General features: G+C 48.3%; 1 protein-coding gene across 7 annotated transcripts in view; it reads right to left on the bottom strand.

The window, feature by feature from the left end:
* Positions 1-328: 328 nt before the first annotated feature.
* The window catches only part of Tango2 (transport and golgi organization 2 homolog), a 53,349-nt gene continuing 27,848 nt past the window's right edge, over positions 329-25,829 (bottom strand). For 3 of the 7 annotated variants that reach the window (XM_006994469.4, XM_015987928.3, XM_006994468.4), the window contains exons 3-9: positions 15,886-15,974; positions 12,649-12,768; positions 11,830-11,944; positions 7,704-7,774; positions 3,331-3,484; positions 2,134-2,238; positions 329-1,211 (exon numbers count right to left, since the gene is read on the bottom strand). In XM_006994469.4, the coding sequence (XP_006994531.1) occupies positions 1,091-1,211; positions 2,134-2,238; positions 3,331-3,484; positions 7,704-7,774; positions 11,830-11,944; positions 12,649-12,768; positions 15,886-15,974 (775 nt within the window). In that variant the 3' untranslated portion in view covers positions 329-1,090. Of the gene's footprint in view, positions 1,212-2,133; positions 2,239-3,330; positions 3,485-7,703; positions 7,775-11,829; positions 11,945-12,648; positions 12,769-15,885; positions 15,975-21,210; positions 21,301-24,955; positions 24,995-25,829 lie in introns of all 7 variants that reach the window. The other 4 variants (XM_076548479.1, XM_076548481.1, XM_042259027.2 and 1 more) reach the window with 3 other exon arrangements.

Consider the following 25,829-nt stretch of genomic DNA (forward strand, 5'->3'; position numbering starts at 1 on the left):
TGCCATCATACTCTGGCCCCAAGACCCACAGGCTACCTCTTCTTCCAGGGAGTCCTTTCCCCCCCACTGTCAGATGGGTAACGTTCCAGTGTCATACCCAGGTTTGTGGGAGTCACACAACAGATCCCAGGGACTCCCGATGAATCCCTGGTGATGGCAGTTCACCCTGTAGTCACAAACAGGTTCTCTCACACCCTGGCCTCCGCCAAAGGGCAGACAGGCATCCATCAGTGCTCCAGGGGTTATGTACAAAGAAGAAAGATCTCACCCACCATGACAGTTCCAGTTCTGACTGTCGCCACCACACGAAGGAAGAACTCTGAACACCTTACCCATCACAACCTCCAAGTTTTATTATCAACAGCTCACGTTCACGTTCCTATGAAGTCCAGCTTGTGAAGAGGGAGGTGGGAGATGCAGGGGCTGGCTGAGCCACTTGCTGAGATGGTCCTGCAGAACCCACAATGCCTGCGGGGCAAGCAGGGTTCTAAGGGATCCCAGGGTCCACACAGTGGGAGTGACAATGCACACAGGGTCCTCATGCATGCAGAACCACAGAGCACACATGGGATCCCCTAACACATTCAGAACTACAGGATCTCCAACTGTCTCCATTTTCTGTCCATGTGGGTTTTTCTTGTGCCTGATTCAGTTTCTAACAACCAGTGCTCCTGCAGGAGCATGTCTATCTACGAGGAACTGGAGCACAATTGTGCTCTGCATTCAGGAAAGGCAAGGCCAGTTGCTATAAAAGCTGCTTCTGCTGTTTGTTCAGGGGAGAGACCATGGCCAAACATGTCAAGTGAGAGGTACACCTCTGCTACTCAGTCAGACACACACGTGTGTGTCCCTGGTGGTGGTGGTGGGACTGAGCATGAGGTGCAGCCACATATGTTACGACACACCTAGGCCTGACTCAGACCTAGTGTTCAACTCTGTCATTCCCCACTGGCACGAAGACAGACCCTGAGCTGAGTATGAGGTCAAGTATGGGTAACACACAGATCAGATGGTCCTGGTTCATGCAGCGTGGCCATGGAAGGTTCCTGTCAATGCTGGCCCTTGAGACACAGTATCCTAGCAGTAGGGGCTAACTCTGTAGTGTGAACTCATGGGTGTTAGTCTCCCAGCGAGAGGTGTCATGGTCCAGCATGCTTCGTTCTGTGAAGGTCACATGGCCATCTGCATCCACAAGGATGATGGTGTTGGTTCTGAAAGAAAGCATCCTTTAGTCCCAGCTCCCCCTTTCAGAGTCACAGCTAGGACCAGACCTGAGGCACACAGGGCAGGCCCATCACACCTAGGGCCTGAGCTGGCTACTCAGCTTTGCCTTAAGTCAGTTAAATAACAGCCTCAACTTTGCTGAGGACATGAGGGGCTCATGAGGGGCATCTGGGCTCCCTGGCCAGCCTCATAATGGGTGAGTCCTGTTACCTCTGCTCTAAAACACCCCAGCTTGGCCTGACTGCTTTTTAACAGCAAGAACCAATTCACTTCATCCCTCACAGGGTCGTAGAGCTGACTACCCACCACCCCACTGGCAGTACCCCAGGTTCCCAGACACCTGGCCGTATTTGGCTCTCCAAGAGTTAGGCTCTCGGAACTACTTGGAACACATGACCTGTTTATCTAGAAAAATCCTTCTTGTGTCCTTCTTCCTCCACTGGCCCAGGCTAAGTCATCCAGCTCACTTTCTTCTTCCTTTTAGTCCCACCCTATGGTGGCTTCTCATGTGTGAGCTCCTGCCCTTCAAGTAGGGCGGGTACACATAGGAAAGACCAGCCCACAGCTGACACGCTAGCATGTAAAGCACAGGCTTTGGAGAATCAGTGCCAGGGCAGCCGTCAGCCAGTATCCGCCAGCAGGAACATTCCAAATGCCCCTCTGGCTCCTTTGAGCAGGTGCAGTAGGCAGGAGTCCCACCTAGGACACAATGACAGCTTCAGGAGGCCAGAGCTCTGACCCACCCGACCCCATGGGCACATAAACTATAGGGCCTGCTCAACCCGCGGCGAAGTCTGGAGAAGACAGATTCTGAAACGCACTCAATCGGGAGGTGCCGGCCACGGCCAGCTGTGCTGTGGGGGCCACCCAGTGGGAAGGGGATATGCCCAGCGGTCCAACCCTGATCACCTGGTGCCATAGGTGGAGCAGCGCACACACACAGCTGCATACTTGCTCAGAATTGGCTGTACATACTCCCGGCCCTGGTCCTCAATGGCTGGGTCTGGCAGCTGTCTAGAAGGACAGAGGGCCAGAGAAGCTGTTAGTCCCCTCACTGCCTGTGTGTAGCCCCTGTATTGAGCCCTGTTTGCCACGCTGGCAGCCTGAGGTTCCCGAGGAGACCTTGGCCTTAAAAGGCTTGTGTATAACTTTCCCACTTGGCTCCTTCCATGTTGTCAGCACCCCACTGTATCACTTGTGACTCCATCACTAAGCCAAGGCATCGAGACGGCACATGCACTCTACTGTCTCTCAGCAGTACCCTGTGGGCACCAGTCCATAGACAAGAGCCTCCTTAAACCCTGAGACTCACCAACCAGCACAATGTGCACCACGACTGTAGTTACCGCTAAGAACAGCCAGAGCCATAATTGGCCTACTCAAATGATTGAGGACCGTGTGGACACATGGCTGAGTGAAACCCAGCACCGCCCCACAAAAGGGCAGCTGATGCCGAGGCTGGAGACTGATGCTATGGTTCTGGGCAGAAAGTGGCCAAGCTTACAGGAGAATGGGAAGATGCATGGGTCTGTGAAAGAACAAATGCCAGGACTTTTGGCTGGGATGGCAAAGGCCCAAGTGCCCAGAGTCTAAGGGTGCTCCATGAAGAGGTCCATGGGCACAGAAGAGAGTGGGGGGGATCTGTTCCTTCCAGGGACAGATGTGTCTACGCCTAACGCTTAGCACCAAGGTGACTGGAGGCAGGACGTAGCAAACAATGTCAAGCTCTAGGCCTGCTCTGACTAGCTTCTGGCTTCTCTGGCTCTTCTCCCTAAGGTCTGCCGAGTAGCTAGAACCTTCTAGAATATCACACTAGCCCTCTTTGTGTAGAGGGAGACCAGACCTCAGAGAACACCAAGTCCACTAGAGCACGGGCCCTTAGCTTCACCGTCTCTCATTATCCAGGGCCCCACTGGAAACCCAGACTGCGTCCCAAGAGGAATAGGTTTGAGTCTTAAGGAAGCAGAGGATAACAGGTCAGGCAGGCTCTCCTGCAGCTGGGAAGCCACCCTGCTCATCTTCTTCGCAGGCCTTCTAGGTAGCCAATTCTGCCTTCCTTCCTGCCCTAGCGCTGTGTGGCTGCCCCAGGGGGACTTGCTCACTTACGCCTCCTCATTGTTGAGTACGTCTAGGAGACGGGAGACCAGGGCGTCCTTCGGGAGGGCCTCGCTCTGCTCCACCACTTCCATGAAGAGTTGTTTGCCAAAGCACAGCTTCCTCCAGGGCGTCTCCAGCAGGGCATTGCTTAGCCCATAGGTTCCTGCAGGAAGAAGGTCAGCCTCGCCAATGTGGAGGCCCCAGGTGGCTGGGGCAGATGGCTTACAGTCAAGCATCCTGACAAGCCACCAGTGGAAGCTGAATCTGACTGGGTCCTGCTGAGGCCCTGGAAGATCACTCTGGCTCTGCTGGAGCCGCCAAGGCCAAGCTGCCAGCTCTAGTGTCACTGATTCTTCTTTCTGAAGTAGCTTGAGACCATTCTATAATGGTGCTAGGTGACCAAGATTGGAGTTGGACCTGACCTCACATCCTATGCAAAAATAACTTAAGGCCAGCAGGATGGCTCAGTGGGTAAAGGCACCTGCCATCAAGCCTGACGACCTGAGTTCAAGCTCGGGATCTACGTGATGGAAGGAGAGAACTACAGCTGCTGACTTGTCCTCTGGCCTCCACATGTGAGCTGAGGAATGGCCATGCAGGCAGGTATACACACACACACACACACACACACACACACACACACACACACACACACACACCCCAAATAAATGTTTGAGGCAAATTTGTTTACATGAGACCCATGTCTCCAAAAAACCAAACCAAACCAAACCAAAAACAAAAACAAAAAACAAAAAAACAGAGCAGCTTTAGGATCAAGTGTGGTGGCATGTATCTATAATTCTAGAGCTCAGGAGGCTGAGGCAGGACCGTGGCAGGTTTGAGGCCAGCCTACATAGCAAGGTTCACGCCAGCCTTGGTTAGAGTAAGATTGTGTCCCAAAGCGAACATGCGCGTGTGCGCGCACACATATACACACACACAAAGTAAATACATTTTAAAAAGAAAAAGCTTCATGATCTTAGATTAAGCAATGATTTATTAGGTAAGACAATAAAAGCATAAGCTACAGCAAGATAATGACACTTCATGTAAATTTAAAGTTATGCATTTCAAAAAAAAGTGCCAAAGAAGTTCAATAAAACAGAAAATGGGAAAGGGTTTTTGTGAGTTAGATATCTGATGAGATTTGTAGATTATGTAGAAAGAACAAAAATTTTAAATGAATAGACCACCCAACATTCAGTCGGCGGCAGTGGGAAGACCAGGAGTTTAATGCCATCCTTGGACATACACTGGGCTGGAGTCTGGCTAGCCTGGGATCATGAGTCCCCACCCCTACCAAACCCCTACCCCCTCACTCCTGCCTAAAAAAGAAAAGAGGTGGCAGGTAATAATGTCAAAGCCAGAGAGCTTTGCCAGGTATGCCAGAGGCCTTGGGCTTGATTCACCAGCACCTCAGGTTGGGGAGGGGGAGACAGAGGGCTGGGGATATAGCTCAGTGGCTCAGAATGTGCTCAGCATGCGTAAGGGCCCGGGTTCCATCCCTAGAACTCTCTCCCCCTAAAGAGAGAGAACAACAAGTCTTGGTGAGTGTTCGGGAAAACAGGAACTTTTATAAACCGCTGGCAGAAATGTAAAATGTGCCAACGCTTTGGCAAACCACGTGGAAGTTCCTCAAAAGGCTCTAAGTGGAGAGAGATGTGCTGGGCCAGTGAGGTGGCTCAGGGCAAAGGCACTTGAAAACATCAGGATAAGTAAGTCAGATTAGAAGCCAGCTTCCTCCACCACATGGTGAAATGTCCAGAATGCATAAACCCCAAGAGACAGGAGGTAAGTAGGAGCGGTTACAGATGGGTCTGGGGTTTTTTGGTGGAAGATAAAAAAATTTTGGAATTACCTGGAGCTTCCTATGTAAACCAGGCTGGCTTTGAACTCATAGAGATCTGCCAGCCTCTGCCTCCTAAGTGCTGGTATTAAAGGTGTACATACCATGCCCAGCTCATCATTTGTTTTTTATTTTATTAATTTACTTGGTTTATTGAGATAGCATCTTACTATGTAACCCTTGCTGGCCTGAAATGCACTGTACAGACCAAGTTATTCTTGAACTCAGATCTGCCTGCCTCTGCCTCCCAAGTGCTGGGATTAAAGATGTGTGCCACCACCGCCCGGCTTCACATTTGATTGTAGATGGAGTCCAGACTGACCTCAAACTATGAGCCTTTTGCCTCAGCTTCCCGAGCACTGGGTTACAGATGTGCACCACTCACAGCTTACATGAAACACCTTTCTTCCACCTGTCATGGAGTCCTGGCTGGCTTTGAACTTATTCTGCATATCAGCTGGCCTTGAAATTATTATCTTTTTGCCTTTACCTCTCCAGTGCTGGGATTATAGGTTTTTGCCACCACAGCTGGCTGTGTGATAGACTTTACGTGCACAGCATGTGAGACTCATCTCAGTAAAGGTTTGGCTTTGGGGGACAGGGCCCCACTCTGTAGCCCAGGCTGGCTTGGCACTCACTGTGTAGTCATAGCTGGATTTGAACTCAGGGCAATTCTCCTGCTTAAAAGTGGAGGGCTGAGGGTTTACTAAGAGTGTGTTCAGTTCTCAACACTAGGAGAAGGGGACACAGATCAAGTAGGGCACTCAGGGATAAATCATGATGTAGATGGAAAGAATTTCTAACATAAAGACCCAGCAGGAAGTAAGCTGCAGTCGGGAGTTTTCAGCTCTGAGAACAGTAGGATTCATGCCCTTGCCCCCAGCTGCTCTCCCAGAGGCCTTTGGGCTGCTGGGCTGGTATGAGGCCGACTTCAGTGGATCTGCAGACCCCAAGAAGCTGAAATGAAGGGACTCTGAGGCAAACAGAGTGCAAGACCTGGCAGGAGATGAACTCACTTGACTCTGCCTGAACTCAGGACTTCAAGGCAGGCATCAACTGGTTCTTGGGAGTGCAAGTGGACCTGTCCTGGGCTTGCACAGGAAGGGGAGGACCACACCACCAAGGACAGGTAGGGCGTCACAGCTAGAGTGTCCCAGCTGGCCGAGAGCCCTGGGTGAGGAATGTGCAGGAGACCAGTGGGGTGACGAGAAGCCACGATCCAGGTTCAGCTCTAGGACCTCACCAGCCCACGGACGGCATCCTGGCCTGGACATGCCCCAGCAAATCAGGGGAGCTCTGGAGCATTTTGGCCCACCTGGGGCTCAAACAGCCCCAGAAAGTCATGAAAAGCTGAAGCCAGCCTTGGTGTGAACTAGTGGGTGTGTGAGTTCTGTTATGAAGCAGGCCAGGGCTACAGACTCCACCATTATCCCTGGAGCTAACAGCACAGGCAGGACAGGGCCACTCAGCTATCCTGGGGTGCTCCCCACTTCCCTTGGGCTCCCCCTGGATCACAACATTTTGGGCCGACCAATGGTCCTCAGTGGGAAGGGGTGACGTGTGTTCTGTAACCTCATTTGGAGACGCAGGCCAGCTGCCTAAGAAAGACTCCATGATTTGAGGGCGCGGAAACTGGGAGTGAAAAGTGTCACACAGAGGTGGGATACGGTACTGCTGAGGACACTGACTCTCTCCAGTGGCTAGTTGGAGGGACCAGAGTCAGTGTCCAAGGCCCACAGACCCAAGACGCTACCAACAAGGATTGTTCACAGGCGTGAGTGAAGGAGAAAGCAGCTGGCCCCAGCTGAGCTCGCCCTGGGCTGGGCTGTACCCATCTGTGCTCTTCCCCCCGGGTCCTGATCAGTCGTGGCACCAGACGTGGGACAAGATACAGACTTCCCTTTGTGTGTGTGTGTGTGTGTGTGTGTGTGTGTGTGTGTGTGTGTTGGGATAAAGGGAGGAGGGAAAGAGGGGGAGAGGGGGAGGGGGGAGAGAGAGAGAGACAGAGACAGAGACAGCTCAGAGTGGAGGCGGGCAACTGGTAGACAAGGTTTCCAAGAAATCGCAGCACTCAAGAAAGGGACAGCAGGCCCAGCTGCAGAAACCTCAGCCTGGGCATAGGTGTAGTGACAGAAGGGACCCAGGAGCTCTGGGGCAGGGGACACGGGCCAAGCATGGGCACTAGGTGTAGGAGGTATGCATATGAGAGGAGCTGAAGTGTGTGCTATGTACGTGTATCATCCAAGGGGCCTGGGGAAGATCCTGGGTGGTGACCCCTGTGAGCTGCTAGCTGAGCTATGGGGGCTGGGCAGGGGTCCAGAGCAGGTCAGCATCTCCCAGTGCAGGAAAAGCCCATGGGAGCATACATGCAGATGTGGGCAGGTGCAGGCCCCAGTCCAGTACAGACTACATAAGACACACAAAAAGCCAAAAGGTAAAGTACCAGGAGAGTAATGCAACCCAGCCTGGGCTCTGAAAAGCACATGGTGTCCCACACAGGAGCAGCCCCCCTGTCGGGACACCAAAGCAGGCTCACCTGGTGTCAAGACAACAGGCTCCGGCTCCCCCCGGTTTCCATAGTAGCAAACGACATCTCCTTTTGTTGTGCTGTGAACGGAAACCAAAAGCCAGAGAAAGTTAATGGGAGCCGCAAGCACCCACTCCCAGCAGTTGCCCGTGGTCCCACGGCCCCGCCTCTAGCCCTGCTAGTGACCGGCACAAGGACAATGGCCCACTTTCGCCCAGCTCGGGGCCCGGAAAACTGGGCCAGAGACACCTGTCCATTCTCACAGGCACACTCTGGGCTCATCACTGCAACCAGCAAGGAAGAAGCAGGACGTACAAGTCCCGCCTGCTTCTCTGAATGTTTCGTGGCACGGACATGGACATGGTGTGGTAACTGCACCCCACCCCCACCCCTTCGGGTGGGTCACAGCTGCCACCACACGGGTAAGTGCTTCTGACAGGTAGCTACTTTAGCATTTCACAACTATTCACAGGCTGTAACTGCTGGAGACGCCCTAGTTCCTCCACTCAGCTGGAACTCAGAAGTGACTGAAATACCTTCCAAATGGACAACCACAGACAGGGTGGCTTTGGTTACTGAGCCGATTCCTCTTGTTCCACATGGACATCAGGCATGACTTGCCCCCAGACCCAGCAGCCCCCAGGCCAGGTTCTCATCCCTTTCTATTCCTCCTCACTCTAGTCCTTGCAACATTTTAAGATGTTTAGCTAATAAATTTTGCTCATTTTGTTTGTGGGAAATTTTTTCTCTCTGATTTTTTTTTTTTTTTTTTGCATAAGGACCCATGGAAATGAGCACCCCTGTCAGGGTGTCCAAGTGTGTGTGGGGTGTCCAGGTGTCTATGACCAAGACAAATCTCTCTCCAATCTAGGCCTTGGTTTCTCTCTCTCTCTCTTTAAAATTCACTGTTAATAGCTTGGTACTGGAATAAAAACCAACATATAGACCAATGGAATCAAATTGAAGACCCTGATACTAATCCATGCACATATGAACACCTGATTTTTGACAAAGAAGCCAAAACTATACAATGGAAAAAAGAAAGTATCTTCAACAAATGGTGCTGGTATAACTGGATGTCAATATGTAAAAGATTACAAATAGATCCTTATCTGTCACCATGCACAAAACTCAAGTCCAAGTGGATCAAAGACTTCAACATAAATCCAATTACACTGAACTTGATAGAAGAGAAAGTAGGAAGCACTCTTGAATGCATTGGCACCGGAGACCATTTCCTAAATATAACACCAATAGCACAGACCCTGAGCACAATAATTAATAAATGGGACCTCTTAAAACTGAGAAGCTTTTGTAGGACAAAAGACATGGTCAATAAGACAAAAAGACATCCTACAGAACGGGAAAAGATCTTCACCAACCCCACATCTGATCTCTAAAGTATATAAAGAACTCAAGAAACTAGACATCAAAATACTGAACAATCCAATTAAAAAATGGGCTAAAGAGCTAAACAGAGAACTCTTAAAAGAAGAATCACAAATGGCTGAAAGACATTTAAAGAAATGCTCAACATTTCTTTAATCATCAGAGAAATGCAAATTGAAACGACTCAGATACCACCTTACACCTGTCAGAATGGCTACGATCAAAAACACCAATGACAGTCAATCTTGGAGAGGATGTGGAGCAAAGGGAACACTCCTCCACTGTTGGTGGGAATGTAAACTTGTACAACCACTGTGGATATCAGTATGGCGGTTTCTCAGAAAATTAGGAATCAAACTACCTCAAGACCCAGCCATACCACTCTTGGGCATATACCCAAGGAATGCTCAATCATACCACAAAGATACATGCTCAACTATGTTCATAGCAGCATTATTCGTAATAGCCAGAACCTGGAAACAACCTAGATGCCCGTCAACTGAAGAATGGATAAAGAAAATGTGGTACATATACACAATGAAGTACTACTCAGCAGAGAAAAACAATGACAGCATGAAATTTACAGGCAAACGGATGGAACTAGAAAAAATCATCCTGAGTGAGGTAACCCAAACCCAGAAGGACAAACATGGTACGTACTCACTCATAAGTGGATTCTAGATATAAAGCAAAGAACAATCAGACTGCAACCCACAGAACCAGGGAGGTTATAGCAGGGAGGACCCTAGGATGACTGTGGCTTATATTAAGTTTTGGTTTTACTCAATTACTGGGCAAGCCTCAATGAAACATTTCACTATGAGGATAAGAATGTATACTGTAGCAAGCTGATAATAGATAAAGAAGATTCACTGTTACTTTTAGTTGTATGTGTGTGGGCACCTGTGGAGGCCAGAGACACAGGGTCCAGGAGCTAGAGCTGCAGGAGCCATTTGACAGATGCTGGGAACTGAACTCCAGTCCTCTGCCAGCGCTGTGTGCACTCCTACCCCCCGAGACAGCTCTCCAGCCTCGGGTCTTGGCTGCTTGTTTTCAGACAAGGCCTCACTAGAGTCCTAGCTGGTCTTCAACTCTTTATGTAGAACAGCAGGCCTTGAACACCCCGAGACCTGCCTGTCTCTGGGTCCCAAGTGCTGGGGGTAAAGGTGTGCAGCACCACGTCCAGCTTAGACCTTGGCTCATCAGTACCCGACTGCTACCCTGACTTGTAGATCAGCCCCTGACTTGTGGGATTGCTCCTTAGCTGAACTCTGACCTTGAAGGGTCTACAGCAAGGAAGGCTACTCAGATCTCCAGAGGCCCAGCTGCAGAAGCCACTGTGTGTCTGGCTAGGGAACAGCGGAAGGTACTGTGCATTGGCCCAGAGAAGAGCAGAGCCACTATGTGTCGGCCCAGAGAAGAGCATGAGCGACTGTGTGTCAGCCCAGAGACGAGCATGAGCGACTGTGTGTCGGCCCAGAGAAGAGCGTGAGTGACTGTGTGTCGGCCCAGAGAAGAGCAGAGCCACTATGTGTCGGCCCAGAGAAGAGCATGAGCGACTGTGTGTCAGCCCAGAGACGAGCATGAGCGACCGTGTGTCGGCCCAGAGAACAGCATGAGCGACCGTGTGTCGGCCCAGAGAACAGCATGAGCGACTGTGTGTCGGCCCAGAGAAGAGCATGAGCGACTGTGTGTCGGCCCAGAGAAGAGCATGAGCGACCGTGTGTCGGCCCAGAGAACAGCATGAGCGACTGTGTATCAGCCCAGAGAAGAGCATGAGCGACTGTGTGTCGGCCCAGAGAACAGCATGAGCGACTGTGTGTCGGCCCAGAGAAGAGCATGAGCGACTGTGTGTCGGCCCAGAGAACAGCATGAGCGACTGTGTGTCGGCCCAGAGAACAGCGGCCTTGTTTCCACCCGTTTGACACAGCTACTGAGCAACCATTCCTGCCTGCACCAGAGCCATGGCTCTGGTCTCGTGGGGCTGGATCAGACACACGTGAACTATTACTGAAAAGGCACACACAGCTCCATGGAGACGAGAGCAAGCATAGGTTTACGGTCCCCAGGACCCCCAAAGTGAGAAAGGAGGATGGCAGCATGCCCTTCCAGCTCCCACTCCAGTCCTTCTTCGTGACCACTGCACCCCACTCAGCTTCCACATCGAGTCAGCCTATCCATGTAGTCCTGGAATGACACGGGACACACCACACACAATGGATGTTGAAGACATACATGCTGGGCCCAGGGCTCACCGATGGACCTGGCCCTGTGGGAGGAGGCAGCTCAGGACAGACATCTGGGTAGAGGATGACAGCAGCTTCCCTCAGGAGGAAACCCCCAGCTAATTGCATTCCCTGACATCAGGGATAAAAGGACGTAAGGATATTTAACTCACTGAAGGGCCAAGCCTATCAAATTTGTGTCCCGATAGCCACATCTCCAATATGAGAACCACCTGGGAGCTCCATCAAGACTGATGCCAGCTGTTATGAAGCATCCCCCCAGGAGGTGATGGCTGCCCAGTGGAGCCGCCCCAAGTGAGAGGCCACTGCCGGCTCCCAGCTGCAGTTCTGTCACTACGGGAGCCAGCAGCCTCACACTGACTCAAGAAGCCCTGACAGGCCGGCCCTCAGATGCTTGCCAAGCACCCCTCAGGTGAAGTCCCGGGAGAGGCCACCAAGTTGACTGGGGCCAGGAGCTGGACACAGAAGTGCTGAAGACCTGGCTGCCAAGGCAGACCCACCTCAGGTCAGCTGCTATGAGGTTAAAGCCATTGTACAGGTGGCCCTCCGTAGAGACTTTCTTCAGGTAGGACAGGCTGTCCATGTCACTGGTCAGAAAGTGAGTCACGAGTTCACCTGTAGGTGGGGCACACACATCAGTAGCTAAGGCAGTAGGCATGAGTCCCGTCCTGGGGAAGACGGAAGTGGGCCTGAGGGAGGACGTAAGAAGAGGGGTCAGCCGGGCGGTGGTGGTGCACGCCTTTAATCCCAGCACTCAGGAGGCAGAGGCAGGCGGATCTCTGTGAGTTCGAGGCCAGCCTGGGCTACACAGCCAGGTCCAGGACAGGCACCAAAACTACACAGAGAATAGAAAGATGAAACTCATAACTGGAGAGATGGCTCGGTGGTTAAGAACCTGAGTTCAATCCAGTACCCACAAGGCATCTTATAACCGTCTATAATGGGATCCAATGTCCTCTTCTGGCATGCAGGCATACATGCAGACAGAGCACTCATATATATAAAATACACAAATAAATAAATCTCTAAAAAATAAACGAAAGGTGAAACTCAACAGGCTGGGGACGATGACGCAGGGCAGGGAGTCATAAGCCTGGAGGATACTTCCTGGCATAATCACGTTGGCAATGCTTGCCATTTCTCTCCTCCAGTTCTTCTTCCCGTCACTGCTGTGTGAAGGGCATGTGAAGGGTCGGGCTCACTAGCAGAAGCCCTGGCAGGGTGCCTGCCTTCCTCACAGCACCAGAGAGATCTGCCCACCTCCATTGCCCTGCCAGGCTTGCCTTCCTAGGCCCCACCCAACCCCACAGATCCCATACCTCTACCACGGGCGTCCGGCTCTTGCCGGGGCTGCAGGTAGTTGGTGAGCGCCCCCAGCTTCCCACGTGTGCTGATGCCAAGCCATGTTCCTCCTGCCTTGCCTTCCTCCATGTCGAGCCCTAGAGCAGATGACAGCATTACCACCAGCCAAGTTCCCGTGACGAGTCCCCTTGGTCCTCTCTGCCCAGTTTATATGAGTGTGTATGTGGAATCTAAATGTGTTATTTGCACACCTGTGTGTCCTGGTACACGTACCTGTGCCCAAGCGGGGGCTACAGGAAGACAACAGATGTTTGCTCTACCACTTTCCACCTTAACCCTTATAACAGCATCTCTCACTAAGTCTGGAACTAGGCGGGGGGCCAGCAAGCCTCGGCGGTCCTGGTTCTGCCCTCTACAGCTCTGGGTTGTAGGCACACAGGCCATGCTGGTGGGTGCTAGGATTTGAACTTAGATCCTCCTGTGAGTACTTTTACCTGAGAAGGCATCTCCCTAACCCTAAAATGTCATTTGCTTGAACAAAAATCAATTATAACAGAAAAAGAAATATAAAATGTAAACGCAGGAAAGAAAACAAAACTCTGTGGTGGGGAGCAGAATCACACACACAGAAAAGCCCACACAACCCCAAGGCAGCCCACTAGAACCAGCACGTAAGTCGGCTGAGAACTAGAGAACGAACATTTACTTGTTCACTTATTTATTGCTTTGTTCCGAGTCAAGGTCTCATGTAGCTCAGGCTGGCCTTGAATTCACTATGTAGCTGAGGCTAGCCTTGAACATCTGATTCCTGCCTCAACCTGCGTGCTGAGATTACAGCATGTACGACCTGTGCCTGGTCCATGCAATGCACACTCGGCAACGCTACCAACCGAGCCTCCTGGCCTCCCTGGCCCTGCTTTGTTTTTGTTAAGTCAGATTCTCACAATACAGCCCAGAAGGCCTTGACTGGGACCTCAGGGTGACACTCCTGCCTCAGATCCAAAAGTTTTGGGATGCCTGGCTTAGAAAATGAAAATTACCATTTAAAATAGTATTGAAAACACTTAGAGCCCTGAATTGTTGGGCTCAAAAGATCAGGTGTGACTACTGTGCTCGGCTCAAAAGAACAGTAACAGAGACTGGCCCTGGCTCCCAGACACACACATCAGTGTGCCACAGAGGCCAGAGCAGAACCAACATGTTCGCACAACTGATTTCAGTAAACAATACTGTAATCACGAGGAGGACAGATCTCAGCCCTTACCTCACATCAGGCACAAAGATTGACTTCAGAGCTGGGGACAGTTATTAACATGCCTGCCTTGCAGGTACAAGGACCTGTTTGATTTCCCGAACCCCGTGAGATCCAGGATGAGGTGGTGTAAGCAGAGAGAGGTTTATCATGGGAGACTGTGATGGGCCAGCCTAGACTAATGAGTGAGCCTCACGCCAAGGAGACTTTGTTTGAAAGGAGGTGGCCTGTGTTCCTGACGTTGTCCTCTGGCCCCATGCACACATGTGCACACACACAGACATGAGCTCATACATACACACAATAAAAGCTAATTTGAGACAAGAGTCAGACTGCCAACTTAAAAATGCTACGGCGGGGCTGGTGAGGTGGCTCAGAGGTTAAGAGCAGTGGCTGCTCTTCCAGAGGTCCTGAGTTCAATTCCCAGCAACCACATGGTGGCTCACAACCATCCATAATGAGATCTAGTGCCCTCTTCTGGCCTGCAGGCAACATGCAGGAGGAATATTGTATATATAATAAATAGATAAATAGATAGATAGATAAATTAATAAATAAATCTTTAAAAAAATGCTATGGCTTGGGGGAGGAGCAGGCTGCCTTCTAAGACAAAGAAGAACAAGCCATAAAAACTACATTTGATAAAAACGAAGTCTTCTGCTTACCAAAAGATATTAAGGAAGTCAGTTGGCAGCCCATTTACCCAATGAAAGGCTCATATCCAGAATGCATAAAGAAACCTACAAATCAACCACTGGAAAACAAATGAGCTTTCACTGTGTGGCCGAGCAACAGAGAACAGACTTACTGTCCCACATAAAACCACCAAAACTAAAACCTATGAAAGCACGGATTTTAAGAAGGATCTGAGCAGGTGTGGTAGTGCCCACCTGTAATCCCTGCTGTGAGAAGGCAGAGGCAGCAAGCTTCAGGCCAGTCAGAAACACACAGCAAGACCCTGTCCCTCCCATCAAAAGCAAAACAAAACAAGAAACAGGCCAGGGATATGGCTCCGTGGTAGAACATTTGCCTGTCTAGCATGTATAGGACTCCAGGGTTGATCCCCAGCACCATGAAAGAACAAACAAAAAGCCAGATGGGCTGGCAAGAAGGATCAGTGGGTAAAGGCCAAGCCTGACGTCTGACCCCCATAATCCACGTGGCGGACTGTGAGAGCGTACACATGTACACATGTATACATGTACACACACACACACACACACACACACACACACACACACACACACACACACACACACACACACAGACAAAGATCTTGAGGACAGAGCTAAAGGTCCAGGGAGACTAAGGTGGCCAGAGTTCATGGAACAAAAGAGCAGAGGCCGGAGCTGTTCCCAGAGATTCACTGACTGTGTGTGACAGGACGAAAGAACCAAACAGAAGGGAACTGAACAGTGCTCACCGAGGGCAGCGAGTGCTGTCTGCTCCCAGAAGTCAGACCGGAAAACCCACTAACTCCTGGGATTCTGGGTTCAGGAGTCAAAAATACTTAGCTCAAATGGGGCTGGCTCCTCCCCCACCTAACAGGCCTTAAAGCAAAGATCAAACTGTTTCCTGACAATTGGCCTGCATTTAGAAAAAGCTTACTGATTTCTACAAACACCAAAAACACCCAGTACAAGCCTTTCTGTGGGGCAAGGGGTGCAGGTAGGAACATGAACACAGATACGAAAACACACATAGATACATACACACAATGGCAATGCTCCAAAGACCAAGCAATGTGGTTCCTTCTCACAGGCTGACCATTTCTTCCAGGACCCCACAGCATGTGAAGACACATGGGACGTACTGGGCGGTCAGTTCTAAAGGATGCCTGATTCTAGGGCTGGCTGAATCCCCAAAGCCACTCATGTCTACTTATGCATTCAGCATCTGCATGTGGAAGCAGCATCATTAAGGGCCTTAGTCGTGGGTGCCGCCTCGCCAAACTCGGGGAACACAGCACACAGCTGCTCACCAGGTGTGAAGAGACACTTACCACTGAGGATCTCACTGTTGTTCCCCCAGAAGTCTGCCAACTTGGATGGTCTGTGGTAGAATTCATCTCTGTTGGCTGCCAAGATGAGCCTGGGAGAGGAAATCAAGGGAAGCCATGTCCTGGGGATTGAAATGCACATGCTCCCCACGGAGCTGCACCTCCAGCCTCTCTGGTCTAACAGTAAATTTTCAGCAGCAGCAGCATGAATAAGAACCGCTCACCCCTTGCCATATATCCACAGGCGCTCTAGGCAGCTCCTGGGAAACTGTGGCAGAGCCCCTGCTCAGGAGACAGGCATGAGGAAGAGGTGTAGGCATGAGGCAGGACAGGAAGGAAACCAAGGAGATGTGAGATCGGAAAGGGCTGAAGTAGCTCACCAACTCAGAGTTGAGAACTCTAGTACAATTAACATTCACCGTTAGGACTGCCTACACAGGGCAGGTACATGAGCTGGCTTAGTGGTTCAGAGCACAGACTGCTCTTCCAGAGGACTGGAGTTTGATTCTCAGAACCCACACCAGGAAGTTCACAATCGCCTGTAACTCCAGCTCCAGGGGATCCCACATCTCTGTTATCTGGGAGCACCTGTACTTACGTGCACATATCCATAAAAAATATAAATAATTTAAAGTAAGAAATATAAATGTTTTTAAAAAGAGACATTAAAAAGAGACAATGTTCTTTTTATATAGATTTTTTTTCCCAAATAAGTGTTAAAATAGCAATGAGCCATGTAAGGCCTGATCATTTATGTCCTTGAGCATGGCCTTGTTACCTTTCCAGATATAAGTCTGAAGTTTGCTGAGAATCTCAAACAAGACTGAAATCTGTTCACAGTACAAGCATCTTCTGTTACCCATGTGACTTTATCTTATCAGCTACTCTCACCCAGCGCCCCTTAGCAGCCACTCTATCCTTGAAGTCCTTACAACCCTCTGAGTTGTGCCTTCAGGAGGTACAGAATCATACACACCTTTGAGACGTGCCTTCACAAGGCACAGTATCCTACACCTTTGCGATGGACCTTCAGAAGGCAACGGAATCATATACTGCAGACACTGAGGCATGTCTGGGGAAGCCCATACCTTTGCCCTGGTAGTAGTACCCAAGGGTCTCTACTAACCTCTGTGCCAAAATCTATGTTAAAAATCTCTTCTCAAGGGGTAAAGCCTGGGTGGCACTCACCAACCTAAGACAGAGCACCTGTGTGGCCTGGGCAGACGTCTCCATGATGGGTAAGGTGACCTGCTGACGTCCCACGAAACCCAAGTCAGAAGCTCATTTTTTAATAAAAGGGGAACCTGCAGGGCCCTGGCCTCCGTTTTGGGTAACTGTTGCCTTGCTTGCGGACCTTGACCTTGATATCCTCCCAATGCTAATTCCCTGCCAGGTTCCACCCTCCTGAATGCTTAAGGGAAGTTCCTTGTCTGTGTATCCTGAATAATGGGCGTTAACAGCTTAGATGCAAGATTGTAAAACATCAGTAGGGAACTTCTGCCCTCCGGGGTCCTCCCATTGTGCTGTAAGCCTGTATTTAAGACCTCCTACCCCATTCAAGAAATGACATTTGACATTTAAAATATATGTAAAATTGAATGAATACTGCGAATGTAATCTATGAATACCACAAATGTGATTAATATCATGAGTGTAACTTAAAAAATAAATAAATTAATTAATAAATTAATAAATTAGCCTGGGCTACCAAGTGAGTCCCAGGAAAGGCGCAAAGCTACACAGAGAAACCCTGTCTCGAAAAATCAAAAAAAAAAAAAAAAAATTAATAAATTAATTAATTAAAAAAATCTCAAGAAACTAGACATCAAAGCACTGAACAGTCCAATTAAAAAATGGGCTAAAGAGCTAAACAGAGAATTCACAAAACAAGAACTACAAATGGCTGAAAGACATTTAAAGAAATGCTCAACATCCTTAATCATCAGAGAAATGCAAATCAAAACTACTCTGAGATACCACCTTACACCTGTTAGAATGGCTAAGATCAAAAACACCAATGACAACCAATGTTGGAGAGGATGTGGAGCAAAGGGAACACTCCTCCACTATTGGTGGGAATGTAAACTTGTACAACCACTGTGGAAATCAGTATGGCGGTTTCTCAGAAAATTAGGAATCGAACTACCTCAAGACCCAGCCATCCCACTCTTGGGCATATACCCAAAGAATGCTGATACATACCATAAAGATACATGCTCAGCTATGTTCATAGCAGCACTATTTGTAATAGCCAGAACCTGGAAACAACCTAGATGCCCATCAACGGAAGAATGGATGAAAAAAATGTGGTACATATACACAATGGAGTACTACTCAGCAGAGAAAAACAATGAAAGCATGAAATTTGCAGGCAAATGGATGGAACTAGAAAAAATCATCCTGAGTGAGGTAACCCAAACCCAGAAAGACAGTTATGGTATGTACTCACTCATTGGTGGATTCTAGATATAAAATGAACAATCAGACCACAACCCATAGAACCATAGAGGCTATATATATAGCATGGAGGTCCCTAGGACGACTGCGGCATATAATAAATTTCAGTTTTACTCAATTATTGAAAAAAAAATAGCCAAATGAATGGAAACACATGAACTATGAACCAAAGGCTGAGGGGCTCCCAGCTGGATCAGGCCCTCTGAATAGGTGAGACAGTTGATTGGCTTGATCAGTTTGGGAGGCATCTAGGCAATGGGAACAAGTCCTGTGCTCATTCCATGAGTTGGCTGTTTGAAACCAGGAACTTATGCAGGGACACTTGGCTTAGTCTGGGAGGAAGGGACTGGACCTCCCTGGACTGAGTCTACCAAGTTGATCACAGTCCTCGGGGGAGGACTTGTCCTGGAGGAGGTGGGAATGGAGGGTGGGCTGGGGGTAAGGGGAGGGCGTGGGAGGGGGGAGAATAGGGGAACCCATGGCTGATATGTAGAACTGAATGGTATTGTAAAATAAAAAATATATATCACACACACACACACAAAAAAAAAAAATCTCTTCTCAATAAACTCTAACTCTGCTTCATGTTGACTCACCCTGAGATTTTTTTCTGTGAAGTCAAGCTAGACATGATGGTACACAACTTTAGTCCCAGCACTAGACAGGCGGAGGCAGATCTCTATGAGTTCTACGCCAGCCAGGGTTATACAATGAAACTTCCATTTACAAAAAAAAATCACAACCACACTTTACTACATTACCTGAGTGGACATCTCTCAGGCTGCTATAGAGGCAGCGTGGAGGCTTGCAGCTGTACCTCTGGGCTTTGCCTGATAGCCACTGACAGGTTTTCATGGCTCAGCTTGAGGAGACAGATCTATAGGTCTTGTGGGACAGTCTCATTCCATGACATACTCCAAGAGGGTCAGGCCAGTAAGGATTCCTCATGGATCACCAGGCACACACAGGGGCCAAGCCAGAGGACAGGCCATTTTCCTCCTTCCACCTATCTGCCCCGCCCACTGCAGACACTCAAGCCGACCTGGAAATGTGCGCTTCCATCAAAAGGAGCTTGAGGACACACTGGACATCAGCAGCTACATCTTGTTTTGGAAAAAGAGTGGAAATGGCCCTTGAGCCCTCTGGGTCTCCTGTGGAAGCCTCACCACTTCCAGACTGCCCTAGTCTGTTGCCCCTAATTCTCACTTACAGCACAGTCACCAAGGTAGGGAGAGGTAGTCACTATCCTTGAGATAGACTGTGGTGGTTTGAAGGAAAATGGCCTCCATAGGCTCACAGAAGTGGCACTATTAGGAGGTGTGGCCTTGTTGGAGGAAGCGTGTCACTGGGGGTGGGCTTTGAAGTTTCAGATGCTGAAGTCATGCCCAGTGGCTCTCTCTTCCTGCTGCCTACAGATTGGGATGTAGAATTCTCCACTAGTACACTATCTCTGCCTGCACGCCGCCATGCTTCCCACCAGGATGATGATGGACTAAACCTCTGAAATGTAAGCCGGCCCGGTTGAGTGCTTTCTTTTTGCCATGGTGTCTCTTCACAGCAACAGAACCCTAAGTAAGATGCAGATACCCACAGAACAATTCTCTGCACCGTCAACAGGCAAGTTCCAACGAGCCCGTGTCTCCCCAATCCGCTCTGCCCCTTCTGGGGTGGAGTTGTCTCCCACCTTGGCAGCAATGCCAGGGTGAGTCCACACAGTGGCTAAGAGGGAAGAAATCATAGCTCCTGAGGCACAGGCTTCAGTGATGACATGGGGACTGGCTGGGAGGCCCCATTCTTCCAGAGATAGGGTCAGCTTCCACCTGGTCCTGCCCTGACAATGAACTGGGGACAGTGGGGCCAGGAAGCCCCTGCTGTGGAGTATTCCTTTACACTGTGTGAATATATGCCACTGTGATTGGTTTAATAAAGAAGCTGACTGGCCAATAGCTGAACAGGATAAGGTTAGGTAGGAGAGCCAGACTAGGAGAATGCAGGGATGAAAAGGGGCTGGGTCTGGAGTTGCCAGCCAGACGTATAGGGAGCGGGACATGAATGTGCCATGCTAATAAAGGTACCACCGCATGGCAGAGCATAAGTAAGGCCTATGGGTTAACTTAAAGTGTAGATGCCAGTTAGTAGCAAGCCTGAGCTATTGGCAGAGCATTTATAAGTAACATTAAGTTTCCCTGTCAGTTATTCAGGAGCTGATGAATGGGACAGAAACTTCAGTCCACAAATGGTGTTCCAACGTGGCACAACTACATCCACATAAAACCTGAGAGAGCTTGGGAAAGAATTCTAAACACACAAAAACGGAGTCAAACACAGCTTCTTGGTAACTGCCTTTTCTCCAATGGACTCTGTTTGCTGGCGGTGACCAGAGGTGTGGTTCCTTTAAGAGAAGCTTCCTGGCTCAGGGCTAGCAGCAAAAACCGAGGGAGGCTCTTTTCAGAGGCCCTGCTACCAAACATTTAAATGGGATTTATGAGCAATGGGTGGTATGATACCAGCCACGCAGACCCCAAACTTCCCAGAGTTGAGGCAGTAAACATGGCTCCCAGAGCTGGCGGTAAACATACCTCTGTCATGAGACTAGACTCTCAGGGAACCGAGGAGGAGGAACCAGCCACCATCATGGACCACTCCATGATCTAAGTTACACAGCAGTTTAAATTTTGCTCATGCAGACAGAAAAGGCTACAGATGCTCAGTGAAGGACAGATTTAGAAAAAAAAAAAGTCTCTAAGTGGGTTATAGTTTGTTTAAAAATATACCTAGGCTTGGGAGAGAAAAGAGAAGGTATAGACATCATAAAAAAGAAACATATAGTTTTAAAATAATAAAGTCTTGCCAGGCAGTGGTAGCACACACCTTTAATCCCAGCACTCGGGAGGCAGAGGCAGGCAGATCTCTGTGAGTCTGAGGTCAGCCTGGTCTAGAGTTTCAGGACAGGCTCCAAAGCTACACAGAGAAAAAAAAAAACAAACAAATCAGGTTTGATCAAGGAAGACCCCCCTGAAATCCTGACTACAGACATAAAGAAACCTAGAACTACAAGATACATAATGTATATTTTACCTGCTTAAACACATAACCAAAAAAACCATCCTAGGCTGATTTATGTACAATGTACAGTCTATACTTGTGTTAATGCAGATACATATGTTACCTTTAGAAGTTTATGTATTTTCAGAGCAGGGGGACCAGACAGGGATGGTCCAGGTGATCTAGTATCCAGAGCAGCTTCTAGACTGCTGACTGAGTGATCCAGCCTCACAGAATACTACAGCCAAGACTTAACAATTATCCTAAATTTTCCCAAATTCCCTCAAAGATTACCAGTACCCCCAACCAACAGGAAGTAGTCTAGAGAACTATGCCCACATTCCTAAAAAATGGGTTATGGATGTTTATTATCATTTAAGGCAGGTTGGTTACAAGTTGTTATTGTGATAGTTAAAAAAAAAAAGCTAAACAAAAGAGTTAAATTCAAAGATCTCTTTCTAAAGGAAAAAAGGAGGATATGATATAAAAATGATAGGATAAAAAGGTAGATTATTGAATCAATTTCAAACTAAAAAAGCAACTACGACTCTTAAATAATTTACAATGATATGGATTTTTGTATGTTGAGGGCATTCTTGCTACACTGCGTATATGTTTCTATTTCTGTTTAAGATTCTTTCTCTCTCTCTCTCTCTTTCTTTCTTGTTTTTTGTGATAGGGTTTTCCTGTGTAGTTTTGGTGCCTGTCCTGGATCTCGCTCTATAGACCACTCTGGCCTTGAACTCACTTAGATCTGCCTGCTCTGCCTTCCAAGTGCTAGGATTAAAAGTGTGTGCCACCACAACCCAGCTGTTTGAGATATTTTTGTATATTGTTATAAATTTGAGGTTATTGTCCTTATACATCTGTTTCTATTTTTGCTTAAGGTATTACCTATACAGCTCGTACCTATACAATGTGAAGTTTTAGTCCTTAAAAGCTATTTAGGATAATAAAAGGCTAACAGTCACCCATACTATTAGACTTAAAGTCATGTTAGTTAGGTTTTCTAGATATACAGAGATATATTTCAGACAGATAGGCAATCTTTAAATACTTCAAAGACCTACAGAACATGGCATTTAAAATGTTTTGATAACTTAGACTCTTTTTTTTTAAAGATTTATTTATTTATCATGTATACAGTACTCTGCCTGCATGTGTCCCTGCAGGCCGGAAGAGGGCACCAGATCTCATTACAGGTGGTTGTGAGCTACCATGTGGTTGCTGGGAATTGAACTCAGGACCTCTGAGAGAGCAGTCGGTGCTCTTAACCACTGAGCCATCTCTCCAGTCCACATAACTTAGACTTTTTATGACAGTAAGACATGTCTGCTCCTGGCAGCACCAGTGTACTCCAGAAAACATGATGGGCATCGAAGAATCTCCATAAGGAGTTTGCTTTCTTTATGGCAAAAACTAGCATTGTGGGCAAACAAACTGCCCTTGCCTCAATTGCTGACAGTTACTGTCCAAACTGGACCAGCAGGATGTAAGAAAGGAGACTGCAGAACTTTGCCAAGACAGGGTAGGACAGTCCTTCAGAATTCCCTGCTTCACAGGAAAGTCTGTCAGATATGCTAGACCTGCAGAGTTGGATGCTCTAACGTTGCAGAGGAACCTAGGGTGACTGTCCAGGTGGCCTGATGTCCCTGTCATTAGGTAACATTTCACCCTTCTGGGGTCTTTGATAGTTATAATTATAGTTTTCCTTAATTATGATAAAAGGTAAATTAGATATAAAACTTTAGACTCACCAAAATAGGATAGGAAATGGAGTATTTTCTCTAATTTTGCCAAATACAAATGAACTGGATATGGTAACTGTAATTCTTACTTGATAACTGTTTTAGTTGTATATAATTTTACTATGTTAAAGTTAAAACCTTCCTTTTTTATTTAGACAAAAAGAGGGAATCCTGTGGAGTATTCCTTTACACTGTGTGAATATATGCCACTGTGATTGGTTTAATAAAGAAGCTGACTGGCCAGTAGCTGAACAGGATAAGGTTAAGTAGGAGAGCCAGACTAGGAGAATGCAGGGATGAAGAGGGGCGGGGTCTGGAGCTGCCAACCAGATGCACAGGGAGCAAGCAGGACCTGAAAGTGCCATGCTAATAAAGTTGGCAGATGGAACAGAAACTTCCACCTAATAGCTCCTACTGGTAGTCTGTGCTCTTAGTAAGCTCTATGCCCAGAACCCAGCAGGGACTGCTGACCCTAGGAACTGATTCTTACATAATTCAAATAAAGGCAATGTGAAACAAATAAATAAAAAGGAAAAGAAAAACAGAAAAGCTGACTAAGCAGAACCCTCTGTCTGAAGATGTCCAACTACTTATTTTTTAAAAATATTTTTTCTTGGGACTAGAGAGATGTCTCAGTGGTTAAGAGCACTGGCCGCTCCTCCAGAGGACCCTGGTTCAATTCCCAGCACCCACATGGCAGCTCAAAACTGTCTGTAATTCCAGTTCCAGGGGATCTGACACCCTCACATAGACATACACGCAGGCAAAAGACAAATGCACATAAAATAAGAAGAAATAAAGCAACAACAACAAAAGATTTTCAAAATTATATAGCCAGGTTGTAGTGGTGCACTCCTTTAACCCAGCACTCAGAAGGCAGAAGCAGGTTGCTCTCGAGTTCAAGGCCAGCCTGGGCTACACAGAGAAACCCTATCTCGAAAAACCAAAAGAAAAAAGTCTTTCTCCTTGAACCTTTTTCCTTTTATTATTCTTGTGGATGAGTGCTTTGCCTGCATGTGTGTCTATGCATTACCCACAGGCAGTCCATGGAGGCAGAGAAGGAACCGGATTCCCTGAAACTGGAGTTACAGGTGGCTGTGAGCTGCCATGTGGGTGCTGGGAATCAAACCTTAACTGCTGAGCCATCTCTCCAGTACCTCAATCGCCTATTTTTAAGCAAGAAATGTGTTGGCCTAATTACTGAAGAACACTAACTGCTGGGTTGTTTATCACAGGTTGAACTGCCGATGGTTGGTGGGGACTTTGTAATTCAGGGATGTGCTAGGGAGATGAGCACCCACATCAAGTCCTAGATGAGAGGAGAGACAACTTCCTCAGCTAACACTTGGAGGGACTGCAGTACCCACGAAGGTTCATCTGTGCTCTGAGCTCAAGTTCCTAGCACCCATGTGAAGGTTGGGTGTCTTTAACTCCAGCCGTGGAGCAAGCTGACAAGCTGGGCTACCCACATCGGCGAGCTCTGGATTCAACTGAGGCTCTGTCTCGATGCATAAGGAAGAGTGTCTGAAGACTTGCAACATGAACCTCCGGCCTCCACATGCATGTGCACGAACGCATGCACACATGTGCACATGCATACCTCCACACAGACGTGCACCCACATACATGCATGAACACCACATGCTCAAGAAAGACATTTTCAGTTAGAATGCGTCATTTTCAGCTTTGTGCATGGGAGTTAAACATTGACAATTCCCCAGTTAATGGAAGGGCATGCTTTTACTGCATTTCCATTTATAAAAAAATGCAAGTTTCTCCAGCTCATGACTCTTTGGGTGAGTGGACAGGGTACACTGACTTACTGTGGTTAATGGTCAATCTTGTCAAAGCTGTTAGGTTGTCTGTAAGAGTATTTCATGTAATCAGTTATAGATCTTGAGATACACACAATTACCAGCCAGAGTAATCGGCATTTATTGCTTCGCTTTTGACCTAGTCCTTCAGGAGGCATTTTGCTGGGTTGAAGTCAGGGCCTGCGTTCAACCCTTAGCTCCAATAATGGCTTGACTGCATTTTATTTCTGCAGTGTTGAGGACGGAAGACAACTCTCTACCACTGAGCTATCTATACATCAAACCCCAAGAATTTCAAGCATCTTTTCCAGTATTTTGTTTTTGTTTTTTGAGACAGGGTTTCTCTGTATAGTTTTGGTGCCTGCCCTGGATCTTGCTTTGTAGACCAGGCTGGCCTCGAACTCACAGAGATCTGCCTGGCTCTGCCTCCCAAGTGCTGGGATTAAGGGAGTGCACCACCACTGCCTGGCTCCAGTACTGTATTTTATGATTCTGACCTGGGAGATTTCTGACCTTTAGGGACGTTTAAACTGCTCTATGGGGACTTTTGTCTTTTGGGATCATGGCAGAAATGTAAAGCACTGCCCAGGCGTCCTCTCAGTGAACAAGCCAGAAGCTAGATGGCTGCAACGGAGGTGACGGCTGCAGCCTGTCACCATCACTGGACATCCCTGGAGCTACCAGAAGCGAACTTCATCCACCAAGCTGGGAAAATATGGTTCGTGTTCATTCACTTGCTCAGGGCTGATTTAGTGAGGTCTGTTAGGCCTCTTCACCTCCATGAGAAACACAGACCAGTGTGCTGTAAGCCGGCAGCGAAGCGTCTTCCTTGGAGATATGAGCATCCAAGTACAGGACAAAGTCCCCCGGGAAAGCTGACTGA

This window comes from Peromyscus maniculatus, chromosome 12 (assembly GCF_049852395.1).
Source record: "Peromyscus maniculatus bairdii isolate BWxNUB_F1_BW_parent chromosome 12, HU_Pman_BW_mat_3.1, whole genome shotgun sequence".
NCBI classification, from domain to species: domain Eukaryota; kingdom Metazoa; phylum Chordata; class Mammalia; order Rodentia; family Cricetidae; genus Peromyscus; species Peromyscus maniculatus.